Below are 24111 nucleotides of genomic sequence, written 5' to 3'. Positions count from 1 at the left end.
ATCTAACGCTCTATCCTACCATATTCTTTCCAATGTGATTAATAAAATATACATTATTTTTATGTCTTTCCAAATAATTTTGCAAAGAATTTTTCCATAACCCATTTTTATTGAATTAATTCTTTTCTCGTTCTAGTCTGATTTCTATACTTTTTTTCTTAATTACATCAAGAAAATTTCAAAGAATCTAGCGCATCATAATTTGATTCAAAACCGCAAAATATCCGCACTTACACGTTCCGAATCCGAATATAACTTGCCGCTCAAATATGTTTCCCAGAACATTTCTTGAAGAGAGAGACTAGAAATATTTATTTTGAAAAATCTTTCCAAGAAAAAACATATCGATGACAGGTGATCATGCTTACATCAAACTAATTGCATTAAAACTATATTTCAAAATTATAATTTAATAATTACGAGCTCTTACAAGGCAATTTTTTGCAACTTACAAAATGCTGACTGTAATATTATGTAAGGCTATGCAAACATGTCATTATGTGCTGACATAAACAGATATTTTATAATTCAAATATATTTTATTTCTTTAAATACACTAAGAAAATGTGATATAAAACGTATATTAAAAGAGCTCTGCTAAATATTAATATTATATTTTACATCATCTGTATGTTTATTTCAAAAAATACAAATATATATTTTTAAATAAAGAAATATTTATTTATTAATGTCAATCTAATATTTATGTGTGCGTAAAGCTGCGTACCATAAATGATCTATGATTTTTTACAAACAATGTATTTTGCAATATTTTCAAAAAAAATCGATTGACATGTACAGAGCAACAGATATGTTTTTATTTTTATATCTAGATAGCAAACTAAATTTGTCATAGAATTATTTTATACATTGTTGTTCCTTTCTATAAAATGATATTAAAACAAAATTCGTACGTGTAAATTTTTTTTTTTGCAAAAATATTAAATGAAATATAAAAAAAAAAAATTAATTGCCGATTATATGAATCTGGTAATCAAGCCCCAGAAACACGGTCTCATCTTTCTCACAGTCAGCCCAGTTAGCGGCTTATGTTAGTAGAAGGCTCGCACGATCGGCCTCTTCGCTTCTCCTCGTTTTTCGTGATCAATCGAGGAAGAAAAAAGCGGTTTGCCGCGGTTACCCGTTCGTCAGTCCGTGAGAGGAGGCGGGACCATAAGTAAAGGTACTCGCTATAATCAACTTGCGTCTCAAAGTAGCAATACGAAGCAGGCCAGCCTGGGGCTAGTGGCACACGTTCCTTGCTCTCCTCATTCTTCATCTCTATCTATCTTTCTTTCTTTCTCTGTCTTTCTCTTTGCCAGCGCTACCTTTTACCTTCACGTTCCACATCGTTTCCTCGAGAAGGCGCTTTCCTTCCGTTTACCTTGGCTTTGGCATCGCGAATGACGCTTTTGATGATCTTAATACTTTTAATTAAATTTAAGCTGACTTATATACTGCCATTAAAGTTTAAATAATGCGTTTTTAAGTTTAAAAAAAATTTTAAATACATTGACCATTCATGTATGAAATATTCGCAATATCCACGGATATACACAGCTATTCATAAAGTACAGGATCTAACGGTTCAAGGAGCTAAGAGACCTTGTAGATTGGAATACTCTTGATTCTTAGAACAGACCCAGGATAACGCGATATCCCACTTCTTGCGTTCGCCTAACCCACGCGATCCGATTTATAAGCAGCAATCTATTATAACTCGATCATTTTTCTTTGTCGACAATATATAATGGCTAAAGGAAATGAGATTTTGAAAATCGAAATCATGATAAACTCCACGATCAGAATGATGAACGTGTAACGTTCAATCACGACCTTCTATTTCTTCCTTTACACTGAATCGATGGGATTCGCGGCTGACAGAACTTTACTGTAACTCGTCCATCTTGGTTCATCAAAGATCTAACGGTTCGAGATGCAGAGATGCTTTGGAAATCGAAGCCTTCCTAAGACTCGCAATCAGAATGGCTCGCGATATTGCATTTCTTTCTTTAGCACCAACTGCGCGAATCGCACCTTCGGCTCCGCTCATCTTTACTTCGCCGTTGCAACTGTACTCGAACGCAGACAACTGCATTATATCTATGTCGCGTCATTGCGTGCCTTCCTCTCGTTTCTTCCTCCACCTTGAACGACGCGAGACTTCTTTCGCCGCGTCAATTGCGCGCGCGACCGTTTACAGAGGCGAGAGCGATCGTGTGCGTGTGCGCTCGCTCGCGAACGCAACGAGGTGGTCTCGAGCAGCGGCCTCCTTGTGTTTCTTTGCAGGTCGCGGCACAAGTCGTTCATCGTTCGACCCAGCACGTGGCGCCAGCAGAGAAATTACTTTTTCCATTTTTCTTTCGCCGCGAGCCAACGAGCAAGCGCAAACAGTATCGCCCGAATCATTTTCACAATCGACTCTGTGATTGATGCGACAGAATGCATTTGAGTAGACTCGATATAATCGCGTTCGTTTTCAAATCGCTTCTTAACAAAAGTTTTATCATTATCAAATTTAGATCGACTTGTGTGATTGATTGAAAATTGGTCGCTAGATATATTGCTTCGCCAGATATAATAAAACTCGAGAAGAATTTTAATTAGAAGAAATATTGATGTCTTTTACAAAAGAAAAAAAAAAAAATATAACGACTTGAAAATGTAGCGGAATATCACGGTCAATATCGTGAGCGAGAAATACGACGCTCGTCCATTCGACGACACATCGTCGTTGACACATATCCTGAGTCACTGCGCTTGCCTGAGCGAGATATGATCGAAGACACGCGCCGCATTGTAAGGATTACGCCGACGAAATACAACGCGCATCTTAATGTTCGTGCAGCGGGTGCACGCGTGATGCAACGCAGCTGCTCCTCCACGCCCACCGATCCTCTTCCGTTCCTTTTCTTTTTGGAACGACCGATCCTTCGACGTTCATGCCCAAAAAGCACGCATGCGGTCACGTAAATTTTATATTTCCCATTTCCCAATGAGTCTAGATATATTTTTTATGTATAGTTTAGTTTTTAAATATTTTCGCACAAATGTGTAAAGATTTAGGATCTTCTCTTCCAGTCCGGTAGTTGGCGTTATTCCAGAGTTTATTATCGGTTAATCGATTGTTTATTCCGCTTGTTCTTTGTAAAATTTGTTGCTCGTCACACAAATCTTACAGAGGCATTATAAAAATCAATGAAGCGCGTGCGATGCAAAATACATGGCACATGTAAAGCGACAGGACGGAAGAGTCGCGTGGTATTTTTACGAGTTTGTACATACGTGCACCCGCTCTTACTGCTGCTGCTGCTGCTGCTGCTGCTCCAGGTTCAGTGACATCACGCACGCATATGCGTGACGCGCAGTGCGCACCGTTATGCCCATAGCCTGCCCCATAGCGCCCACTGCGGAAGTATCGCCATATTACTCAACGGTACGACATATACGCGACGATCAGCGTCCGATGTGCACCAGGTCTATGTATTCGCGACTATGCACTCCGTTAATCCGCGAATAGCGTGAAAGCAGCGTTCAGATCGAACAATATTCTCTCGCATAATAATTATACGCGGCACCTATCAATCTCGTCATAATAAATTTATTTATCTTCACTTTTAATTCGCGTGGACAGGCAAGGTAAAATCTCCTTTGTTTTTTTTCTCGAAAATAAATGATTTCTAAATAATTTTTCAATTATAATTAAAAATTCCATGCAAATTTGATGAGAGAACTTCAGTCAGAGATGCGAATAGCATCTTGTGGAGAGATATCAAAAACCTTTGACATTCGCATCGTGATTGTGCAATAATCAAAAGCTGGATAGGAAGCCGAGAATCTTGATGGAGGCAAAACGACGATCAAGTCGGCAACCGGTCGTTCAGTGCCAAGGACACGAACGGTAGACAATGCAATCCTCGGTTGCCGCGAAAAGGCAACCTCTAATTACGCGCCTCTGCTTGTTACATTTTTATCCTCTATAGCGCCTCCTCTACATGCATCGCTGCGCGTTACTATTCCATTACAGCGAGAGGAAGGAATTGCGAACCATCTTAATACAAACGCCAATAATCCTATTTACATAATTGCTAAAACGAATCCATTAAGCCATACGCGGAGGCGGAAAGTCATGTAATTCAAGCGCGGGAACCAGATAAAGCGAAGAAACTCACCTACGGTTTTACGAATGGGACGTAATTAATATTCATTCGACGTTGTAAAATTTTTTTATTATTCGAGCTAATCTTTTTTTTCCCCCGAAGATTATCGATTATCGTTACAATAGTAAATAATCATCGAAGAAAATATGCGCGAGGATTATTTCAACACTCTATGAAATGTGTTAGTGAAGATGAAGCATCAAATTCGCTTCACGTCTGAGAATGTAATATTCTCTGACACGGTGCTTAAAGAAAAAGAACGTAATAATAATACGTGCGATAGGCTTTACAGTACGATCGATTAAAAATAGATGCGAGGGTCATGATGTATTCGTTGCATATAAATGTGCGTGGCTGCAGGTCACTACCCGATTTCAAGGAAACGCCATCGTCTGACCTCCGTCGTCGCGGCCATTACATTCGAGGTCTGTCCGAGTTCGTAGCCGAGTAAGAGAGCGTGAAGAAATGTTTCAGCGAAATACACGCGTAAATCTATCTCACGGAGAGACGATTTATCGCTCTCAATAAGCATCGGTTAAGAACCAAAGAATAACTCCCTTTTAAAAAGACTCGATAATACATAAATCTCAGCGATTTATGATAAGCGTAATAGAATAAAGAGATATCCCTCAGTTGCATTTTTACTTTTTATTTATACAACCTGTGCTTTAATAAATATAATAAATAAAGACATATTTGTCCTATATATAATAATTTACTCTTCGGATTATTTTCTATCAATGAAAGCAAAGTTGATGATTATGAAATCTTCATAATTCAATATCCTCAAATGCTCACATTCGATTCGCAGCCGTATAGATTCTTTAGACCGCAGGAAGTACATTCAAGGATTTTTCATGGCAGGATATTTCGGATTCTCGAAACACGAGATTTTTGTGAAAAAGCGGGAGAAACCGAGCAATCGCCTCAAAAATCGAAGATTCAATACAGAGAATCATATAACCCTTCCCCTTCTGCTTTCCTTTGAAGCTTATTACCGACCTTGCCATTGTATATTATACAATATGTCTTTGTAAAAGAAGCTTTTGTCTTGTAAACATACAAACTTTAACTTTCTTCGTATGGTAGAGTGGTAGTTAACACATTTTTATCATTGACGCAATTTGTTTTGTTGCGACTTTACAACAGTGCAATGACGATAGTGCATTAACCGCACTTTTCCTCTTTCTCTATACCTTTCTCTTGTACATCATTAAATAATCGAACATCATTACGTGACGAAAAGATATTTATAAAGAGATTATATCAATTTTGAATAATAATTTAATTTGAAATCTGATTATCGCAATATTTTTTATGAGCAAGATTTATTTATAAATTTAGTTATATAAATATTGCTTATTATAATATTTAAACGAAATTTTTCCATTCTCATTGCTTAGTTGAAGAGGATCAATAATTAGTAGGTTTTTAATATCCGTTTAAGTTTTATCAGCAGTAATTCGATGCGACATAAGAAAAGCGATAAACAGCCAGGAGAATGCTTTCGGGACATCAAGTATATTTATGTTAGAATAACGAATACCGACCTTAACTTGATCTCTCAGTCTGATTCAGCGAGTATGTCGAATGGTCATCACATTTTTCATGCAAACATATACGTGACGATCAGTTCTTCGTACATAATGTGAATCTTGATGAAAAATTTTAAAATCAAATTAATTAGATTAAATCATTTACATGACATTATTAAAAATTGTTAATACTTTAAATTGGTAACAAAGATTATGACATTCTTAAATCTTCGCGCGAGAATTAAAATTTTTTGCACTCGAGAGTGGGATATTACGAGGAGAAACAAAGCAACACATATGTCGCGAGGAAAGAAAAAGAGGACGGCAGTATATATTAAAAAAGGAGGAAGGAAAAAAAGAGCAAAGGGGAAGAACGTTTGCCATATAGAGACATAAGGAAAGAGCGAGTGAGCGAAAAGAGAGAGGAACAAGTGTGGGAATAGAGCGAAAGAGAGACAAGAGACAAGGATATAGCGAGAGGAAGAGAAAAGGAGAGAGAAAAGGAGAGAGAGGAGAGAGAGAGAGAGAGAGAGAGAGAGAGAGAGATAGATAGAGAGAGAAGAGCAACGCGACAATCACTACACTCGCGGTTAGCTCGAGCGAGAGGGCGCATGGCCTTGGCCGCCGCTGCGGGGTAATTCAGTCAAGGTTTCGGCCGATGAACTTCCTCCAACGGGAGGAAGGAGACCCCGCCGGCTGGTCGAAGTAGATGCGGTGGGGAAGACGTCGGACCAATCGCGCGACTACAGGGCCCGTCGAGCCGACGACCGATTGGTCGGGCCCGTCGCGGTCGCGACGGCACAGCTCCGGGGGCCCGCAGCGAATTGTCAGTGACCTCGAGCATTGAAAATACGATGAACTCTCTCGGGGGGCCCTGTAAGAGAGCGTACGGAGCAATGTGTTGTGTGTCCTCTACTACATACTAGGTAGCCAGGGCGTAGACATTGTAGATGGTCGAGGCACAGCCTGCGATAGCCTGGCAAGCGAGCAGGCACATCAATCCCTCCCCACCTTTCGAGTTGGTCAGAGTTGCCGAGTAAGGGCTGCACGGCCCCCAGGTAACCAATACTCGGCAGCGCCGAACACGAGTCAGACCAACGCGAACCTCCCTCGAGCGAAGACTTACTTTCACTCTCTCTTCAGGTTACCATCCGCTCGCGTTTCGCAAGCATTCGTCGCATTTGCCGGCGAGCATCGCTATAACACCTGGCCGTAACCTTTGCACGGCCGCAGATCGTACCGATCCGTCGTACATCTCAGAGCGAAGTTCTCGAGCGGAAGTTGGGACGCGCGCACGCGAATCGATATTCATTAGTGATCGGTCAGTGAGCGAAGTGACAGTGAGAGCGAGATGAGGACCGATATTGTAAATGTGGACCTAATCGTTCTCAGTGCAGTGTCGTGAACAAACGCATGGAGTTTCCTTCCGGGACGAGAGAACATTGACAGAGTGAAAGCTTCCCTATCCCGACGAAACATGATTCTTATTGCGGACAGTAGCGCGCAGGACACGCTGGCAACGTCACCCGCATCCGAAACGCTAATTGGTCTGTCCACGCATGATTCTCGTGCGTCTAATGTGCCGCGCGTACCCACTCAGGGCATGACTAGTCCGTATCACGTAGTGCAGTTAGCAGCTCATCGTCTTAGTCCCAGTATGCCGACAATGGATTCGACAGTCTCCTCCGCTAAGCCCGAACCCGAACTCAACATAGGTACGCGACAATTAGCCGCTATCACTTTGACGGCGTGATGAATAATGTAATTTAAGATAGGCGCGTGCGAGCGTGAAAAAAAAAAGCGGGTAGGACCGCGGGTGAAAGCAGAAAGTTGTAATACGGCGATGCTGTAACACGCCGCACGCGCGCGAGAGAGGAGAAAGTGTTCTTCTTTCCCTCCCACCTTTCTCTCGCAGCTGCATCGCGGCACGTGGAGAGGAAGACGCGGGAGAGGATTATCGTTGCGACGACCTGCATTAACGGAAGATGCTTCTCTCGCTTGTTTCAGAATTCGACGGGACCACCGTGTTATGCCGGGTCTGCGGTGACAAGGCGTCCGGTTTTCACTATGGAGTCCATTCCTGCGAGGGATGCAAGGTGAGTACCGACGGCGTATCAGTTGTCAGTTAATGTAGCGATCCGATTCTGTCAGCGCTATCGTTTTAGTTCGAGAAGAGTTACGTTACAATATCTAATCGGATTTTTAAATCAAAGATTCCGCTGACGGAATCCGATGTCGCGAAAGCGATCGCAGCTGTGTTTTCGCGCCGAGCGCTTTCGATATGTTTATCGAGGTGTTTTGTTAAGAAAAATAATCTTGCTTTACCGTTGTCATAAATGTCAACAGTAATTTGATTTGTAATCGAAAAATACAAAAATTAGAAACAGAGATAAATGTTTCTAATTAAAAACTTTTTTATAAATATAATATACATATAAAGAAAGTAACAGAATCGCGAGAAAAAAAATGTGATCAAATTTCCATTAAAGTAAGATCAACTTGTCCAAAGAATCTGTCGAATTAAAATTGTTTAAAATAGTTTAAAGAATCTGTGGCAATAAATTATTATAACATTCGGGAGAACATTCTTCGAGAATATCGAAATTGCGGATGCGCAGTACGGCCAGTAGGAGTGAACGTGCGTGAATGTGAACGATGCGAGATGAGAAACCAAGGCTACATAGGAACTGTCGACCGAGCACGGTTAACCTTGGTCACGCGGAAATCATAAGAGATTTCAAGTGGTCCTTGAGGTTATTTCACGACCCGGTAGTTCTCTCACATCGGCAAGGAATCTCCTCCAAGGTCATTTTCAATTTACGTATCGTCAGGGTCATTGCGATCGTCGACCATCGAACTTCTTAATGATTATAATGATTGACGCAATCAGGATCAAAAATATCCATCGTTTCCTTGTAGAATTCCGTCAACATTCGCTACGCTTCTACGCCATTTTTTATGTTAGGACGCCATCGTTCTCGGGAAGAAACGGTTAATTTAGAGAATTAACCATTGCGTAATATATTGCGTAAAATTGGGCGAAAAATGTGATTTTTTTCCTCGCTATGACTTGTTCGCGTTAAAGAAATTCGGAAGGTTCACAGCAGGTAGGCTTCTCAAATTCCTTCTAAAGATCCCTTTTTTGTCAGTAGTTTCCATACCCTAACAGCTTAATATCCTGACTAAATGAAAAATTGCTGAAGAAGATGCTGAAAATGTCACTCAAGTCGGAGTATTATTGTTGCACTTTGTGCTTTCATTATCTTCGTATCGGAATAAATATTCGCTCGGATGTTTTTTTTTTTGTCTCGTCACGAGGATGTTTTCACGAGCTGTGTAAATTGTGCTCCGATTTTGACATCTTTTGTTTCGATTGTACGCACGTCTTTCAACTCGACCGGAAGTGGGATAGGACTGGCTATCGACGCGGCGTTTTAGGAAGTGAAGGAACGGCGCCACTACCCACCGCCGACTTTACCACCTCCATCGACACACGACGCGAGGATGGAGGTGGTTAAACTACCAGGTGCTGTGCATCGTTCGCGTTCGCAGATCGACTTAGACCACTCGCGCGGCAGCTTCGTATTATCATCTTCTAATCTTCACAAACGATTCACGATTATTTTTACGAATCTTTGTATGAGACACATGCATTTACGTAATATTTTTCGAATGCAATAGTCGCGGAGAGAGAGAGAGAGAGAGAGAGAGAGAAAGATTTTTTCTTTTTTATTTTTGTAAGATTTTTTTTTTTTAATATTTTTTATAAAACTTATTATTATCTTATTACATCTTTATAAAAATGTTTTCATTAGTTTGTTGCATTTACATATAAATTATTAAAGAACTTAACAGTTGCATTTGCATTTATTATTGATTTAGATTTATCCTTGTTCTGCAAAACTGATTAAAAAGAAAAACTTCAATATTAATCAGCTGTTTATGATTATACAATATACAAATACTTGAATATAATTTTGATTATTGAGATTAAATTAGACAGAGCAATAGCTACATATCTTTTAAACACATTTTTTTGAGAATGCAGTTGAGATGAATAATTCGTTTTGATCGTGCTTCTCCCATTGAGATAATCGAACGGAACCGCCAGTAGACATTTTACGGTGGGGAACCCGAAAGAAGGTAGCTAAAAGAGAGAGTTGGGCCAACCGAAAAGCCAGTGATCATCGTTGCAACCGCGGGAAGGCGAAAGTATCGGGAGGACCTTTCGATTCATGGCGCAGAGCAGGTACTTCTGCTTTCATCGCCTCCTATTGTAGGCATGAAAAAAAGAACTAGATCGGCCGCATTCCATGTGGAAACACCTGGCTAAGGATTTTTCCGTCCCTTCTATACGTCCTCCCACTTTTCCGCCACCGAAGGCTGAAATTCACTGGAAAGACTAATCGGTCGGGCAGAGTCATGGCCCCCGGTTGGTTGACTAGGTCAGTAACTTATGGCCGCAGCGCCGTAAGAGGCGCTAAACCGAACGAGTCTCCACCGAGTGACCTAGCCGCTAGCGGTAGACCGTCTTAAGGTACTGGAAGAGGGGCTGTGTGGAAAGGGAAGAGAACGCGGAAGAGTGTTGGATATCTTTAAGACTAGGTCGCTCGGTCGCACCACTGTTGCACTATTTCGCTCTACCGTCTCATCGGCAGTATGCTACTTTTCTCTACGCGGATTGCAACACTGAGATATTAATTTCGCCGTAGGAAAAAGCTTGTCAATGTAAGCGTCACGCGTAAAAAAAAAATACGTACACGATTAAATGATATTTTTGTTAGAATTTTTTATTAATTAATGTAGATTCGAGAAAATATTATTTTGAACATAGCCAAAAGTATATGTTGATATATCGAAAAATTTAACTGTCAATTATCGGGATTGAAAGATCCAATAATGTAATAATCTTCTCATGTTTTTTTGATGTGAGAAATAAATTATTTAAATAAATAACACATTATTGTAATATTTTGTTTTTTTTTCTAATTAGGTAAAAAATGTGTTTTATTAATTTATTAAAGTATCGTGACGGGGAATAAAATAGATACATATTTTTAAATACTTAAAAATTAATTTGAGCTAAATCGATTACGGGTCAGAAATAGTCGAACGGCGTTATTATCGTCCTACTCTTGCTACCATAACGGTACATATCATGGTGAGATTTGAAATAAATATGATTTTCATGAAATTAAAATTGCATACTTTAGTAATATTTGAAATTGATAAGTTTTGACTTATAAAATAGCTTGAAATTATGTTAAAAAAATAAAAATGCATTTTTAATTTTGAACACGAACTCTCTTCCAATTAGGAAATCTTAATTTATAATTAAAAGATATAAATCTTCAAAGTTCTCCCTCAATATATGAACTAATGGAAAATAAATCGCCGTAATACTGGAATATTTTCATATGGCCAATGTTTTTGAAAGATTAAAAAGTGTTATTTAGGAAAAAAAAAATGAGATTCTCCGATACAGTAGAGTTCCTCTTTAAATCTCCGCGACGAAACAATCATCGGTGGAGGTGCACGTCGACGCTTTTTCCGGAGGGTTGAAATCAGGCGACCGGTGCATTAACCCTCCGGTCGTCGACCCTCCGAGCCAGTTACGTCACTCTCTCCCTCCTCCTTCTCCTCCTCCCTCATTCCGCTATCCTCTCCGCACACCCCTTCCCACGGGAAAGCCTTCCCCCCCCCACTCTCCCTTCCTCTCTCGGGTAACCGTCATTTTTGACGTCGTAACGAGTCGCGATCTCATTTTCATTTGATTGCGCGAGTATTTCGGTGCTCGCTTGAGGTTACTGACCCCGGTACATCTACTTTAGAATCGGGTCAGTCGCTTATTATCGTGGTAGGTGTTCGCTCGACGTGGTATCTGTCCACCGGAGCGGGAGCTCTTCGAGATAACGCTTCCCCGCCGGGCGAAATCGGACCGCCGCAATTTTTACACCCGATAAATTCGTCCCGCGAAACATGATACCATCGGCAAAAAGTATAATAGATCATTCTTGCCTTTCCAACACGCGTCACGCCGTTTTATTATGTTTTCGTGAGTCAATGAGCTTCGAAAGTATTCGCAATTTACACGGATGCATCTCGTGGCATATTAATAATTCGATTCGAATGACAGTGGAAGGATCGAGAAAACTTGTTATAGAAAAGAACTAACTTATTAATTGATTCTTAATCATTTCACAAAAGCGATGCCGAAGATAAAGGTTGATTTGACTGTTGAGTAGGTCGTTCTAGATTGATGGATTAACTGATAAACAATTTAGATAGCGATAGGATTCGATAGGCATTTCTATGGTACGCAAGATTGATCGAGATCGATATCCAATTTTATAATTTAATAACTGTATCGCTGTTATCGTTCGGTAATATCAGCAGGGTGCAAAACTGCACGCATAGAAGCGATCGTCTCTGACCTCGGCGATCGACTTTACCGATATCGATGCCCGGGCAACAGAATAGAACGGCAAATTCTTGGGGTCGTAGGAGAGTGTTAGAGCGAGCTAGCGAGCGGTTAATGCCCTCGGAGCGGAGAGTGTCGCGACTGTTGGAGCGGCGCACGCGCGCGCGTTACGTACGTCACCGTTACTCCGTTTCGCGTCCTCCTCTCTCTCTCTCTCTCTCTCTCTCTCTCTCTCTCTCCCCTTTTCAGCTGCCTCCTACTTTTACTATGGTACCTCCCGCTCCCACTCTTTCTCTGTGCCAGCAGATACGCTCACCTTCCCCTACCGTCCCTCAGTCACAGATCGCAATCCCTCCTCCCCCCTCCCCCACCCACCATCCGTTGCAGCAGTCGCGCGCTCCGGTCGTTGGCCCCGCGACCACATCGTGTATATGTCTCACACTCTCTTTACCTATATATGTACATACTCATATGCAAGCATGTATGCGCATACAACCCCGTACACCGTCATCGTCGTTCCTGTCAGCTCCCGCTGTCGTCGCTGCACTTCCACAGAAAATAAAATTGGAGCTTTAACTCCCGATCAATAAAGGGCTTCCTCAATTGTCAGAATGATCGCGCGACATCTCTTCTGAAGATTAGAACCGCGACGAATTTTTGTTTATCATTATTACGCCGTTGCATATTTCGATCTTTATTATAGAAAATTAGAAAAAGCTCTATAATCTTTTTTTGATGAAAATTGAATTGCAAGTAATAAAGACTTGCGGAATGAGTTTTCTCAACGCGACGCGCGAATGGAGAACGGAGAATAAAGCAGAACTTTCTCAATCCGGCGAAAGTTTCGGCGGATGCGAGCGAGCGAATCGCGAGTGCGGCATTTCGTTTGCTTCTCTTCTCGATGCATTTTTCTCGAAACTATTGTTAAATCTAATGATCTCATTGTTGGAATTGTGGAACAAAGAAGAACATTTCTATTCGTCGGTATTTAAAAATCGAGTTTACATGTGCAAATCAAATTTGAAGTATCGAATAAAAAAAAACAATAGAATCTTTAGAAATATTTTTAGCAGTAAAGATCAATTCTCGATTTTTTACTTTGCTTTTTTTTTATAAAAAAAAAAAAGTAAGGATTTTAAGAATAAGACGCGGAACAACTTGAGGTAGCGCGCAAAGGTGGTCGCCCCCTGACCCGTCACGGGCCTTGCACGGTTCGAGAGATCGATGCACCGCATTCCCCCACACACCTCCTCCTTCACCCTTCGCTTGTCGGATTCCCGCCGACCGAGAGGTTCAACAGGGGTTGCTGGCCTCGTCCGGGCATCCACGATGGTAGCTCGTGCCCCGATAGCACTTTGCTGTAATTTTGTTTTTCACAAAAAGTAAATATCTCGAATCAGAACTTTTCAGACTTGCCGGTCTGCCAAAGATCCACTTTAAACGCACAAACTAAATAAAGCGAAATTATTCCATTTCCATCTTAACTATAATATTTGAAACATCTTTCAAAAAAAAAAACGAATTTCTCAAAACAAATTTTAATTGAAGAAGAATTTGGATTTTTATGAAATTTTATTACGTTATCTCATTCGAAACAAGCTGCCTTCTCATTCGAAGGATCAACCGATCGGAATGATCGGAGGCAGCGATGCTTAACATTGGCAACACTGACAGTTCATTGACTTGCATCAAACGCTCGAGCCGATTGACAGCCCGGGCGCGGAGGTGCAACGGTACATCGTTCTCTCGACGATGCTCCGCACGAAGTTGAGGTAGGCGAGGTCGCGCGTCTGACGTCACACGGCGGAGTTACTCTGACGACGAGCATCGCCAACTTTTCGTACGCGTACGTGCATACACGCGCGATCGTCGACACGACACGTCGACGACCACGGTAACATACATAGAAGCTTCACGAAGGATCCCCCACGCGTTTGTCGCGCGTTACGTAATCGTCTCGTGAGGTCGTTGACCGATACACGACGGGAAGTATCTCTGCACTAACCCACCCCTTTCCCAATTTTTATTCATTCTCATTCTTCTCATAGATATGCAGCGGTTAACAAGAGAGATTGAGAGATAAAAAGGACATATACAAATATATATATATATATATATATGTATATAGCAAGGGAGATTTCTCTATATTCGAGCTTATATTTGCGAGTGGGTGGTGTTAGAGGGGTATCAGCATGAGGGTAGGAACCGAGAGATGGAGGTAGGGCAGGTCGTTCGGAGAGGGTGGCTCGGGATGGTGGGTGGGGAGAAGAGAGGGAAGAAACCCGTTAGTAGAGCGCCTGCGAGCCTCTATGCTAGCGTTCGCGGTAGATACGACGAGGAAGACATTATCTAGGGTTCACACTAGTGCGAGGGAGAAAAAGAGAGAGAGCGAGAGACTAGGAGAAAGAGAGAACTGAAAGAGGGAGACGGCCGAGGAGCGCCAGAGCGCGCAAGGGGGACTGACTCTCACTTTCACGCGGTGAACTGCGGGTGAACGTCCGGGAATTAGGTCACAGTGTCCCCCACCTCGGCATGCCAGAGGCAATGTGCCGAGGCTCTATGTTCTCTGTGCTAGAAAGAGCCAGTCCACAGCCAAGCTCCGATACAAACGGTCGCTTCTTTCCCCTCCGAAAACTCGCGTTATACTTCGATACGCGCGTCCACCGCAAGCCGGGTACCCGAGAAGAGACTACACGCGAGTCTTGGTGAATGCGGATTACGTGAGAAAAACACAGTGACTGACATAAGCCGCTAGAGACGATCTGTCGCTTTTTTAGACGATACCCTCTCGCCTAGGTAGCGTCATCAATTTCGAGCCGAAGGATATGTACCGAGTGATATAATCATTTGATTGAGGCGATATATAAACTATATACGCGACAAACTTTCGCATATTCGTCCAGATAGCCGTGCGATTTCAATTTTCCTAAGCCGGAGTGAATTAATGGGGTGCTTGTGCGAATGTGATCTGGCCGCCCCGCGTTCGGGGACCGATTGCTCATCGGGGTCTTCGTCAGACAGCGACGGTCAGATTGACGAGGGTTTTGTTGGTGATTCGCAGGGCTTTTTCCGCCGGAGCATCCAGCAGAAAATTCAGTATCGGCCGTGCACCAAGAATCAACAGTGCAGCATCCTCCGGATCAACAGGAATCGCTGTCAGTATTGCCGTCTCAAAAAGTGCATCGCCGTCGGCATGAGTCGTGATGGTGAGTCTTTTTAATATTTCAACAAAGAGAAATTTTTGTTTTGTCCATCCGCGCTTTCATTCAGATTTAAATATTCAAAATAAATTAATCGTTATGAAAAGAAATGTCGCGATTAACGATTTGAAAATTTTAACTCATCTTATTGTATCTCAATAATCATATAATAAATTTAAAATCATTTTCCGTCTCTTCTCTCTTTTTCTCGAATGCGAAAAACATCTCGTATATGCACAAAAGATATTATATATATATTATTAATCCTAAAAGAATATTTGTAATAAAAGCAGCCTATTTCGCTCCGAGTTCGCTGTCATACCAGATTGAGTAAAACGCCGCATCCCCTCCCGTGTGCATTTCTCGCGAAACACGCTTTTCGCGAAAAGAGTTTCTAAAATTTAGTTTGCCGGGTCATTGACCGTTTGCGTAACGTCGTTCCCCGCGACACGGCGTAATGTCGCAACGGGCGAAAGTGGCCAGTGCGCCGTTTGAGAAAGCAACGGCGATTATCTCTCGATTGGCGTATAAGCAGATCTTGCTTTCTTTTCTCGACAAATCAATAAAATCCTAACTATCTTTTGTCGAATAATCGCGGCAATTCAGTTGCGCGCGCGATGCTTCGCAGCACCTCCCGCTGGGATCATTGACCTAGGTCGTCGACATGTCGCGCGGGCGCGATTATATATATATATATATCATGCCTCCGATGAAATTAGAACGTGCTCTTCTTTAAATAGATACAAATTTACGGTATTTATTTTTTAATTTTGGCAAATTAAAATCTGCAATATTTTAATAATCATAACCACGATAATTCAAAAATGCAATCGAGAGGGTAATCTATAAATTTTGAGATTTTCGAAAAATATTTATATCAAAATCGTTGGAAAAAATCGATGCAAAGATGCGCCCACCGATATCAACGTGTGATTCGCGGGGTCAATAGACGGCCGCTGCGTTCGTCTGGCGGATGACTCCCAAGTCCATAGAAAGAGTACCGCTACTCACCGCTATACGTCCCCCCTTTCCCCCGCTTGACCCTCCCACCATCATCCATCCTCCTTTCCCACTACCGCTCACCGTCCTTCTCCTTTCCCCGGCTCGAGCGATCATCGGTCTCAGCTTCTTCGGTCGTGGAACGCGCCGAGTCCCCACCGACCGCCGACGGCGATGCCGCGCCGTCGCGTGGCGCTACACTTCATGCGGAGACCTCGCGAACTTTGCTTCTCATAACTACATTCCCCTTCCCCGATGTACGTTCCTCTCCTTCGCGTATCAATTCTTCCCCTTCTACGTTCGCGGATCCACCTGGCCGGTAGGCGCATGCTCCTGTCGCAGGCCGCCGTCTGGCCAAAGCGGTACGTGACCAACTGATCATAGCGCTTCGCACTTTGCTGCGAATAACTCATCGTCATTATGATCGGGCGCGTTTCCTCCACCTTCGTTGCATTGTATCCTCAAGTTACAAAGAAGCCGTGCGAATCTTCGCAAATGCGACTTCGAGAACTAGTTCGTATTTCGCGAAATGAATCGAGTTAAAGCAAATTTTTTTTCTGTGCAAAATTGACAGATTCTGATTGAAAAGAACAAAGATACTTGGAGATCGCGTTCTTGAATATTAATCAAGTCACCTTGACTTTCGCGCGGGACACTTCCTACACGTCCATCGATTTTTTTTTCTACAGATTATACGCTCTCTAATGACGCTCTCCTGATTAAGTCGTAAATTAAATTATGAAACAAAGATTGAAAAGAATGATAAAGAATCGGTACTTGTCCGCTCTAGTTTATAGCGTCGACACATTTTCAATGTGAAAGATCGATAGTCCGCAAATAGATAAGCCGACTATCGACAGCTGGTGAGGGGGCAGGTAGTCAGCGAGGGGTTGCCCAAGGTCGCCGAGGGTAAGTTACCCCCGACAAAGGAAGTTCGCATCTGCGCATAGAAGAGATATTCGACTATCTTTCTCGCTCCTGGCGTTAAACGCTACGCTTGACGCGTCGTACATTTGCTCGCTATATAGTGTATATAGGTCGGCGGTACGCCTCGTGCGGCTGTCGCTGAAACCAAGTTCAAGGCCAAAGGCTCGGCAAAGGCCACAATCGCGCGGGATGGTGGGGATCGTTGATGGCTGAATAAGTGGAGGGGCTGTTGAACGCAACCCGCGGAACATCACTCAGTCGGCGGTGATGCTGTCTCGTGTCTGCACGCGTACTACGATCGCGCTCGTTCTTTAAAGTCGGAGCAGCCTCCTCCTCGCAGCACGCGCTATCCCGCCGTGCCATCACTTGGAGTGACTCGTGTTTCGAGTTAGCCGAGAGGATCGTTCGATGATTATTAGTCACGCGAAAGAGCAACGTCATACAGAGAGCTTTCATCGTATGACAGTGACAATCGCGGTGTCAGGCGGTAGTGATTTATAGTGACTGATATAAAAGTTATAGTCACGTGCGTCAAAGTGCAATCGAATCCAAAATTTTGTTTGATTACTCGACGCGGTTTCCCTGAATCGTCATGGGAGACGAGTTACCGATTCTAAAAGGGATCCTCAACGGAGTAGTCAACTATCACAATGCACGTAGGTGTCATCCCTTCGCGCGATAACAATTCTAATATTTACGCGGTGTGATAGCGATCGTAGCAGCAATACCGTACTTTCTAACCGAGGATTCGTAGTAACGCCAGAGCAACGGACGCTCACGCGTCGCACTTTCATCTCTTCGCGCGAGAAAGTCGTGCGCTTTCCCCTCTGATTTTTTTTTTTTTTTCACCTTTAACGCGAGACCATATCTGGTGTGACGGTACTTGCGCTTTGAATAATCGTTCGATTTTACCGTAATTCGAGAGACGCGTTTTCTTTAATTCTCTCACTTTTTCGTGCGCGAGCATCAGGCGAATGTCGACGTTCATTCGCACGAAGGTCATCTCGCGATAGCGGTCGGGTCCGTTGCATGATTCATCCATTGATCGCATTAACTATTTATCATCGTCCTTCCTTTTGCGCGCGACGTACGAGCTTCGCAGCACATCTAACCCATGATTATCCGTTTCTGATTACAGCGGTGCGATTCGGCCGCGTGCCAAAACGTGAGAAGGCCAGGATTCTGGCTGCCATGCAGCAGAGCTCTCACAGCCGTTCTCAGGAGAAGGCGGTAGCAGCCGAACTGGAGGATGAGCAACGTCTCCTCACAACCGTAGTGCGGGCTCACCTCGACACATGCGACTTTACCAGAGACAAAGTGGCTCCCATTCTCGCTAGAGCCCGCGAAACTCCCAACTACACCGCGTGTCCACCGACCTTGGTAAATAAGCTCGACCTTTCCTCTTGACATTGATTACGCAAGCCGTTTCGCGCCGCATTAAGATTTGACTAGTCGGCGTCTACGCTGACGTCAATAGCTCCGCGGGCCTTGGGCCGTCTTGATCTTTCGAGCATTCTACGCGGAAATCGCTCAAGAACCAGGCGACCTCGGCTAGCGCAAAGGAGGAAGCGAGAACGCGTAAACGTCTCGTCTCGTTTTGTCTCGTCTCTCTTCCCCTTACGAGGACGCCTGGTATGCTCTTCCGAGTGACAACGGCAACGTGGACGTCCTTCGACATGATTTAACGATTCGTCGTCTTTTGACCTCGAAATTTTGTTTTTTTTTTTGTTGCAGGCATGCCCCTTGAATCCTAATCCGCAACCATTGACCGGGCAGCAGGAACTGTTGCAGGATTTCTCCAAGAGGTTCTCGCCGGCTATTCGCGGTGTTGTTGAATTCGCGAAACGTATACCTGGATTCAGCCTGCTGGCTCAGGACGACCAGGTCACGCTACTAAAGGCCGGCGTTTTTGAGGTGCTACTCGTGCGACTGGCCTGCATGTTCGATGCTCAAACAAACAGTATGATCTGCTTAAATGGCCAGGTGCTCAAGCGAGAATCCATCCACAATAGTAGTAACGCTCGATTCCTAATGGACTCGATGTTCGACTTTGCCGAAAGGGTCAATTCCTTGCGATTATCCGACGCTGAGCTGGGATTGTTCTGCTCAGTGGTGGTGATAGCTGCCGATAGGCCCGGGCTTCGCAATACCGAACTGGTCGAACGTATGCACAACAAGCTCCGAAACGCTCTACAAACGGTACTCGCGCAGAATCATCCCCAGCATCCCGACATTCTCCGCGAACTATTGAAGAAAATACCCGACCTAAGAACTCTGAATACCCTCCACTCTGAAAAACTCCTGGCGTTCAAAATGACCGAGCAGCAGCAACAACTGCAAGCTCAACAACAGCATCAGCAGCAACAACAACAACAGCAAACGCACGTTATCACCGCTCAACAACAATCGCATTGGCCAATGGAGGAGGAGCCCCCGGCATCCTGGGGCTCCGCTTCGGACGTAACTTTGGATGAAGCGGTGAAGAGTCCGCTAGGTAGCGTATCGAGCACCGAAAGCACTTGCAGCGGTGAAGTTGCCTCCTTGACAGAATATCATCACGTTGCACCACCTAGCGGTCATCATGCCTCAAGCGCGCCTCTTCTGGCCGCTACCCTAGCCGGTGGATTCTGCCCGCATAGACGACGAGCGAACTCAGGCAGTACTAGCTCTGGCGACGATGAGCTTCATCGCGCTACCATGTCGAAGACACCTCAGCCACCGCAATGTCCGCGGTTCCGTAAATTAGATTCACCAAGCGACAGCGGAATTGAATCCGGCACCGAGAAGCCCGACAAACCGGCCAGCAGCAGCGCTAGCAGTGCGCCCACGTCTGTGTGCTCGAGTCCGCGCTCGGAAGACAAGGAGGTCGAGGACATGCCGGTGCTGAAACGCGTGCTCCAAGCGCCACCGCTATACGACACCAATTCATTGATGGACGAGGCTTACAAGCCGCACAAGAAATTCCGCGCTTTGCGTCAGAAGGATAGCGCCGAAGCCGAGCCGGCCGTAGTGGTCCAGCATACGCAGTCTCAATTGCATCTGCATCTGACTTCGCCACCGGCGCGAAGTCCGCCCACTCAAACGGCACAGCCTCAATGCCCGCAGACCGCGAGTTTGTTGAGCAGCACGCATTCCACCCTCGCAAGGAGCCTGATGGAGGGTCCGCGGATGACGGCGGAGCAGCTCAAGCGCACGGATATCATACACAACTATATAATGCGCGGCGAAGCCAGCCCCAGGTCGCCCACAGCATCGCCGTCGCCTGCAGAGCAATGCGCATCGACAACTACCGCGACAGCGCGCACGACGCAAGGATCTCAAGGTCTTCTGCAATGCGCCACCACGAGTTACTCGAACAGGTGGCCGGCCACCTCAGTGATCACGACGACGACAGGCGCGCGACAGCAACAGCAGCAACAACAACAGCAGCAGTCTTCCTCGGACTATCTCGCTGTTGGCAATTCCCCGGCTTCGTCACCCAGATATCTATCCGCGGCGGCGACTAGCAGTACGAGTACGAGTCCGAGACCAACCTCGAGTACGGCGGCCACATTGGTATTGTCCGGCTGTCCTAGCAACATGATGGAGCTACAGGTCGACATCGCGGACAGCCAGCAACCGCTGAACCTATCTAAGAAGTCGCCATCTCCGTCGCCATCACCGAGACCGCTCGTCGGACCGTGCAAGGCCCTTTCTCTCGAAGCGTAGTGTTCTCGCGAGCTCGAGTGATCTCCCGTGACATGTGCTAACGCGCACGAAATCGGGATGTCTAATCCACCTATCACCTACCGGCGTGCGCTGATCGTCGTCGTAACGCGGTACAACCTTTCCCGGCTCTTAACAAGAAACGAAAGTGCCAGGACGCTCTGAGAGCGCGTGACAAACCAAATAATTTATTAATTTAAACTACTTATTGCTAAAAAAAAAAATCGCGCGAAAGAAAGGAGGTGGAAATTACGGAGGAACAGTCGAGATACATCTCCGCGTATATTTATGAGGAAGACAGATATTGTCAGTGGCGAGTTGCTTTTTCCGAGTGTGTGAAACGACGATGGACATCGCGGACGGACGCTTGCGCATTGAGTGCCGATCCGATGAAAGCAACGATACCGTGTAAGGGAAACCACCTATCCACCTAAAACTACCTATCTACCTGTCTACCTACCTAAAACCTATCTGCTCTAGGTGTACATCTAGAAGATAGAGTATCAGCGACGGAAAAAAATTAAAAGGTTGAGTGTTACAGAAATTAATAATCTATCTACATGTGATAATCATGGAAATCGCGCATCCTGTACAGTCTCCACCTCATTCATCGATCATCTACTCTACTATAATTATTGAATATTATAAAACTAATTAATATTATTGTAATATGTGTAAGGTATTATAATCGTAAAAAAATTATCATTTTTTCGTGTACGTGTGTAGAAAAAAAAAAAGACGCGTATGATATTCTTGCGCGAATGACGTGAGGAAGATATAGAGAGAATGAGATAAAATGAGAGCGAGCGAGAGAGTGACGAGTGAACGTGCTTGTGCAAATGAGTCGGGGCAAATCGCAAAGCTTCATGATCGCGGTGGCAACCGAGAGGCAAAATCGCGCACGCGATTTTAAAGAATTAAACGTTTTGTTATGAGACTGATCGGCCCGCCGCGGCCGCTAGTTTGCAATTATCGTACCTTTATACACCACGTGTCGTGTCTCTTCGTCTCTTCGAGGAGTAACGACTCGAGAAGTAATTATATCCTCTAATCGCGCTGTATAGCGAAATAGATATCGTAGGCCCGCTTAAACGCGTTATACAATATTATGTGTCGTGTGCATGCATGAAAGTCAGACAGATAGATCGAGATAGGATCGCGAGAGAGAGAGAGAGAGAGAGAGAGAGAGCGAGAAAGAGAAAGAGAGCGAGAGTGGGAGATGAACATAAAGATAGAAAGAGAAAGAGAGAGAAGCCGCGAAGCGCTCGAGCAAAGCGGAGTTCCGATAGAACGGCGAAGCGCAGTGTAAATAGTAGATTCATAAGGCTATGTCTTGGTAGGCGCGAGTGAACCTCTTTTGCTTCGAGAAAATCGTGAGGGATAGTTAGAAGATACGCGGCGGGCCGTCGCCGACGTGTGTTGAGACGCCTGCCCCCTCCTGCTATCCCCTCCCCCCTCTTTTTTCCTCCTATCTTCCCCGCCTAACCATCCGCATATCTCAATCCCAACATAAATATCGCATCAAACACGCATAAAAACCCACAACACGCTGAGCGAGTAAACTGATCTTGAGACAGTTATAGAAACACTTATGCCTCCTTTCGAGACGGACTAGATCCCCTTGGTTCGATCTAGAAGAAGCTCGCCTTATTAAGCTCGGTCTATAGATCGGCGATTGCAAGCCGAGTTGCATTCACGTTCGGTCCAGATTAAAGGGGAGCTGGTCCGCGTCCGAACGGGGCATCGAAAGCACATTCAAAATGAGTCATTCAAATTCAGTCTGTCTCCCAGCTAGAATATAGCCTAACGAGAGTATTCCTAAACACCCAGCTTAGAGGCCTCTATATTTATTGTACCTAAAGAGAGTGCATTTCTCCCCCTTTCGCCGTGTAGCGTGATATCACACACTCACCCCCGGTCCCTCGAGCAAGTCCTCGTATAGAATCCTCCTGGCTCTCTTTACAAAATACACGCATGATACGCAAAACAGACATATTTAACGGACACGACAGCGACACACATGCACACTAAAGCGAACACTTGTCTTGTCCCCTTCCCCGCAGACAACCTAGCGTTGATATTCGTAATACTTGTTATGCATAAACTACACATAATTATTATAGTGAACGATACATATAAAGTATGATATATTTCCCTATTCATTAAGAAGGAGAATACAAACAGCTGTTGTTTCTGGTGAAAAAAAAAATTAAAAAAATATGGATATAAAAACGTACTCTACTACATGCAAGAATACAAATGCAGCCCCGCATATTGCCCAGTGAGCACGTCATTTTGTACGCTTGGGAGTTGTGAGGTCGTCTGAATAAACATTGTCTGGTGAATTATACATAAAAAAAAAATTTTGCCTTCTTATTTACCATTAGCCTGACATTTCTCCGATTCTTCCAAGATTTAAGATCTCTTATCCTACCTATATCTCTCAAGAATATTCAAATCTTTATCTATATAATAACTTTTTGCTATTTTTATTTAAACTTATTCGTAAAATAATATAAATAATTAAATTGCGAATTTAATAAATGCTTTAATTAAGAAACATGTAGATTTAATATATTATATATTTATCTCTGCATAAAAAATATGACATCCTCAGCAATTGCTATTTTTAAAAACAGCAAATTATATTTTATTTTATTTTAAATATAATAAATAAATTATATTTTACTTAATAATAAATTATATTTTACTTTTTCTAAAATTCTTATTTAATCTCTGGAATAATTCCGTATATTCATGTTTAAATTAGTCGTTTTGGTGTCTATACATCTTTTTTTGATTAAACCTTGAACTTTTATGTAGCCTTGGTAAGTATTTAGATACGATTGGAATTTGTGAAGGAAAGAAGGACGCCGACTCGATTACAGCAAAGAACTCGTATCAAGCTTACCGCTGATTATGATAAATCAAATTATGATTAATAAAATCGTTTCATGATACGTGTGACATTTTTTTTTCGATTAAGATTGTTTCAAGAATCAAATGATTATCATATAAATGATATAACTGATAACTTAATTTTTAATTTTACTCTTTTTTTTCTTAATATATAATTATATAATTACGATATATAATTACTTGTTTTATACGTCCCAAAGAAGAGAAAATTCCGATATAATTTGACATCTGAGAATTAATCGCGA

General features: G+C 43.5%; 1 protein-coding gene across 4 annotated transcripts in view; it reads left to right on the top strand.

Annotated features, from left to right (window-relative positions):
- The window catches only part of LOC126857993 (nuclear hormone receptor E75), an 88127-nt gene extending 65227 nt beyond the window's left edge, over positions 1 to 22900 (top strand). For 2 of the 4 annotated variants that reach the window (XM_050607975.1, XM_050607976.1), the window contains exons 2-5: positions 7703 to 7791; positions 15178 to 15322; positions 18381 to 18622; positions 18977 to 22900. In XM_050607975.1, the coding sequence (XP_050463932.1) occupies positions 7703 to 7791; positions 15178 to 15322; positions 18381 to 18622; positions 18977 to 20950 (2450 nt within the window). In that variant the 3' untranslated portion in view covers positions 20951 to 22900. Of the gene's footprint in view, positions 1 to 6570; positions 7411 to 7702; positions 7792 to 15177; positions 15323 to 17480; positions 17899 to 18380; positions 18623 to 18976 lie in introns of those variants that run through there. The other 2 variants (XM_050607974.1, XM_050607977.1) reach the window with 2 other exon arrangements.
- The last annotated feature ends 1211 nt before the right edge of the window (positions 22901 to 24111 follow it).

Source organism: Cataglyphis hispanica, chromosome 23, assembly GCF_021464435.1.
Source record: "Cataglyphis hispanica isolate Lineage 1 chromosome 23, ULB_Chis1_1.0, whole genome shotgun sequence".
Classification (NCBI taxonomy): Eukaryota; Metazoa; Arthropoda; class Insecta; order Hymenoptera; family Formicidae; genus Cataglyphis; species Cataglyphis hispanica.
This window is presented reverse-complemented; position numbering and strand designations above follow the sequence as displayed.